The following is a 4,806-nucleotide window of genomic DNA, read 5'->3' as shown; positions in this document are numbered from 1 at the left end:
TCTAATTACTTAATTAAATTCAACTTTTAAATTTCACTTATATTCTATTATGAAAATTTTTTAACTAAGCATTTTATTACTACAATATGTACCATAATTTATAAATACCACATTCCAACAAAAAAATTATAAGGTAAATGGTAAGTTTGTAAGGTGAATCTTGCAAGACTATGAAATTAAGTAAAACTCAAAGCAATGTAATTCTGAAGAAAAATCAAAATTGAGCCGCACCTACCATCCAATGGGTAATGTTCATCACAACCACATGCATTTGTAATACAAGTTACATTGTCCTAGCAGCAATGCATAAATTCCATGTGGATTAAATATTGAGGCATATCTTGAGATAAGGAGGCTGCTGCACTCGTTCGTTCTTCCTCTGCTATCATGGCCGCTGTAGACGCAAACCCTTTCGTGAATCCAAAGGGGGTCAAAGTGATCCCGGTCGAGAGTGTGCAGGAGCTTGTCAAAAATCATGTCCACCCAAATGCTGCTGAAGCTGTTCCCCCGCGTTACATCAGACCTCAGGAAGAGAGGCCGACGGTCTCATTAGTCGCTTCTTCTGAATTCTCAATCCCTGTTATTGACATGAAGAAGCTGGTTTTCTTGCAGGGACAAGAGGATCAAAGAAAACAAGAAATGGACATGCTTTCCGATGCCTGCCAGGAATGGGGTTTCTTCCAGGTGGGTAATTTCATATAGCAGCGAGATTATCTGTAGTTTAGGTAAGGGACATCTTTTTATTAGGCCTGATATATATTTATAGGTTTAGGTAATGATCGACAAAAGCCCAGTTAATTATTTTATTAAATTCAGTTGCAATCTATAAAAGGATAGCCAAATAATTCGATTGTTAATTTGTGGATCTCTGCTTATCATAAATTATGATGTTATAAAATGATGTATCCATCTTTGATCTTTTGTCTATATTTGTTAATATGTTTTTTTTGCTTTTCCTTCCTTCGTGGGGAATCGTCTTTCTTTTCACTAGTCCTTGTGTTTAGATAAGGCCTATCAGCTTCTCAGCTGTCTTTTGTAAATCTGGACTTTTATATTATCTCAATATGATATATTGAGCTTTTTCTTTCTGAAAATTATGATGTTGTTATAATGTAGAAACTATTAGGTTTATAAAATTGGACAAGATTGATGATCATTCATTTTTTCTTTCCACAGATTGTGAACCATGGAATTCCTAATACTTTAATAGATGACATAAAAGCTGTAGCGAAAGAATTCTTCAGCCTTCCATTAGAACAAAAGCTGAAATATGCTCCACAAGCAGGAGCCTCCCAGGGTTATGGTAAGATGTTTGTGACAGCTGATGATCAAACTTTGGACTGGGGTGACTTGCTTGCTTTGGCACTCATGCCGAACAGCATTAAGAATCTTGCCCTCTGGCCAACCGTTCCCACACATTTCAGGTAACCAAAAGTATCATGATTGTATTGTACTATAAAATTGTATTTATGGGCCTAGGTCTTATTATAGCTTTAATTGATTAATTGCAGGGATACTGTTGAGAGGTATGCAATTGAGGTAGAAAGGGTCGCTCAAGAGGTGTTGAGTTTGTTCGCTGAAAACCTGCATCTGGAGGATTCTGATTATTTCAAGAATGTGTTTGGGTCAGAGCCCATGAATATGATGCGAATGAACTTCTACCCGCCTTGCCCTAGACCAGACCTTGTTCTTGGATTGAGTCCTCACTCAGATGGAGGGGGAATAACTCTGCTCCTGCAGGATGACGAGTCTGTAGGCTTGCATGTCCGGAAGAACAATCGATGGATTCCTGTGCAGCCCATTCCATACGGACTGGTTGTAAACATTGGGGACTTGGTAGAGGTAATCATGTATCATGGTTTTATCAGTTCTCCTCCCAGCTCAAGTTTCAGTATTTAGATTTCATGGTTTTATCAGTTCTCCTCCCAGCTCACGTTTCAGTATTTAGATTTCAGATTTCTTTTGTTTGGATGGTTGGTAGAATGGTTGTTATTTTTTTGGTTTGGAGTGATTTCACAAAATAATTTGGTGGTAGGTAAAATAGTTGTTTTTTGAGATGGTTAGGTCAAAATTATTGTGATTTTTTTTGTTTTGGGGTGATTTCACAAAATAATTAAGTCCTTAATAAAATAGTTGTCATTACTTTTTAGGTGGTTGAGCAAAATTGTCATGATTTCTTTTGTTTTGAGTGCTTTCAGAAAATAATTGTGATACTCTCCATTTAGAATCAAATCTTGTAACTCTAGAATAAAATAACTTACTATATGTTAAATTATAAACCACCCAAATATTAACAACTTCCCCAACACTCTAACCTTTCTGGGCCACTTTCTCTTGCCTTCCAGAATGGTCGCCAATGCCCAAACAGATTTATCTCATTCACAGATACACACCGATGCTCTAACTTTATTTCTGTATGTATGCAGGTAATGACAAACGGGAGATACAAAAGCGTAGAGCACCGGGCAGTAACAAACGAAGAGAGAGCCAGACTTTCGATTGCTTTGTTCTATAATGCGAGTATGGATGCAGAGGTGGCTCCCTCATCGAAGTTAGTAGATGAACACCATCCATGCTTGTACAGGAAGTTCATACACGAAGAATACATTCGTTATTACATTTCCAGACAACTCAAAGGAAAACACAACCTGGCCGACTTTGCCAAACTTGATAGAACCAATAGCTAAGTTCGATAATTGTTTTTACGCAAATTGGGCTGTCTATTGTCCTCAGCAGAGATAATCTTTTAATAAAGGTTGAGGAGGTACGTGATAAGAAATTTGTATGGTACAATATTCTTAGTAAGAGAACAGTAGTTATGATGTGAGGTGAAAGTTGTCTTATCCAATGTTGAGTAGGTTTGTGATGTGAAAGGTGTCTTTTATGGAGATGTCTTAATATTTATAAAGAAGTTATGTGATATGAAAATTCTTTTATCAAGTAGAAAGTTACTGTGTAATTACCTTGTTTGATATTTTTATTAAATAATATTATTTTTTAATAATGTGATGGTAGAAAGTTACTTTTATCTTTTTTGATATTTTTATTAAAGAATTTTATTTTTTAATAGATTATGTGATAGTAAAGTTATTTTGTATAATGTCTTAGTTTGAGAAATTTTCAAGTAAAGTAGAATGTTTTAATAAAATGTTGAAGAGATTGTTTAAATGTTTGGTTATATGAGTATTGGTAAAATTATAAGTCATAATTATTTACATGGTTGAATGTGCAATAGATTTAATTTAAAAAAAAAATTTAAATAAATTTAATCATTTAAATTTACAATTCCAATAATTTTTAACTGAATTTAAAATCAAATTGGTTTCAAAAAGTGATTTTTTTTTAAAATAAAAAATTAGATATGTAATATGAAGCACGTGTCCAATAAAAAAATCTTTTAATAAAAGTGATGTAATATGAAGTACATGTTCATAATTTTTATTTTTTAATAAAAGTGGAGTACACTTGTCATATGAAATATGTTTTTTATTCAACAAAACTTTTTGAAATATCAATCATGGTATTCAAGTCATGTAATTTTGGAACTTTTTCTTTTTTTTAAAGTTTAGTGGGATTATATTTTCATCATGTCCAATATATCACCCCCTCCGGGTGAGGAATGGAACCAGTGACATTTAACATACCAGATCACATCACATCAAGGAGTTTCTTAACAGAATAGCGAATCACTGTCTATCAAGGATCTCAAGGACATAATTTAACTACTTTTAATAATAATAATAAAGACTTTATTTAAAAAAAAGAAGAGAAAAAGTGAAAATAAATAATCTAAACATATGATATCAAAGTTATATTGTGTGGATTAAATGTATTTAAAAATATATAATTTAAATTTATTCCAATCCTTGTTTATTAAGTGTTGAAAGGTATTTAAAAACAATAAAAGTGTGAATTTCTTTTTATTTACAAGTTTTTGAATTAAAATAAGATTTATGTTGTTGTTCTTTTTCCATTTATATATATATATATATATATATATATATATATATCTGATTATAGTTCAATATTAATATTGAAAAAAATTGCATTGCATGCAAAAGTATAAAAAATATGTCTTTCCTTGACTTACTTAATAATAAACTAGACCGAAGATAATAGATAGAAAGTCTTACAACATTACCATAGTTAATAAGAATACTAAAAATAAGCATAACATCCCATACCAAAAGAGTAGTAAGGACGTACCATTACATGAACTCTCTGATAAAAAATAAAACATAACTATTATCAATAGCACATGTTATTACACCCACTGTCCAATAGAAAATAAAACATAACTATTATCAATAACATATTGAGTGTTAAGAAAAAGGTAGAATGACAGGTGTTTGTAGAGCAGGTTTCTCGTGTATTATTCTAAATAGCAGCGTTCATGCTGGCCATAGGATTATCTATGAGTTGATATTGTAAGTGAAATTCCTCCATGCTTAGGATAAGCTCCTCTTTTCTTTCATTGATTTTAAATAAAACTTTTCCTAGGAGGTTCTTGGTGATGTATGAGCATCTCGCATGAAAAATATTTGTATTTAATTTTTCTTAAGTCTAAGAAGGGTCTAGAAAGCACTAGATTATATAAAATTCAAGAAAGAAAATGTAATTGAAACTAAGTGTATTTGTTTAGAATATAGTTTAAAATAGGTTCCTAAGTTTGAGAGGATTCCTCTCAACTTCCTCCAAATATGTAGGAGAAGAATTATGATGTACATGTAAATCTATCAATTAATAATCATATGTGACACAATGAAACAATGAAGAGATCAACAACAAGATCTTGGAAAGAATATT

The 4,806-nt window shown here is 31.9% G+C and overlaps 1 protein-coding gene across 1 annotated transcript; it reads left to right on the top strand.

The window, feature by feature from the left end:
• The first annotated feature begins 260 nt into the window (after nucleotides 1-260).
• Nucleotides 261-2,943, top strand: LOC149199664 (protein LATERAL BRANCHING OXIDOREDUCTASE 1-like). Its single transcript, XM_089399434.1, has 4 exons — nucleotides 261-684; nucleotides 1,177-1,424; nucleotides 1,512-1,842; nucleotides 2,427-2,943. Exons 1-4 carry the CDS (start codon nucleotides 388-390, stop codon nucleotides 2,685-2,687), a joined length of 1,137 nt encoding a protein of 378 aa, XP_089255560.1. The 5' UTR covers nucleotides 261-387; the 3' UTR covers nucleotides 2,688-2,943.
• Nucleotides 2,944-4,806: the final 1,863 nt, after the last annotated feature.

The sequence above is a fragment of the Pinus tabuliformis genome, chromosome 2_1 (assembly GCF_031772625.1).
Source record: "Pinus tabuliformis cultivar Carrire ecotype Pingquan chromosome 2_1, CPIR1, whole genome shotgun sequence".
Taxonomy (NCBI): domain Eukaryota; kingdom Viridiplantae; phylum Streptophyta; class Pinopsida; order Pinales; family Pinaceae; genus Pinus; species Pinus tabuliformis.
Note: the sequence above shows the minus strand (reverse complement) of the source record. Positions and strands in the feature narration are given on the sequence as shown.

What these genes read in the sequence shown, in the direction of transcription:
- LOC149199664 (XM_089399434.1), top strand. Translation starts at nt 388, where the DNA reads ATGGCCGCTGTAGACGCAAACCCTTTCGTGAATCCAAAGGGGGTCAAA. An exon ending in ACCGTTCCCACACATTTCAG is followed by an intron (nt 1,425 to 1,511) that starts GTAACCAAAAGT and finishes GATTAATTGCAG; the next exon opens with GGATACTGTTGAGAGGTATG. An exon ending in ACATTGGGGACTTGGTAGAG is followed by an intron (nt 1,843 to 2,426) that starts GTAATCATGTAT and finishes GTATGTATGCAG; the next exon opens with GTAATGACAAACGGGAGATA.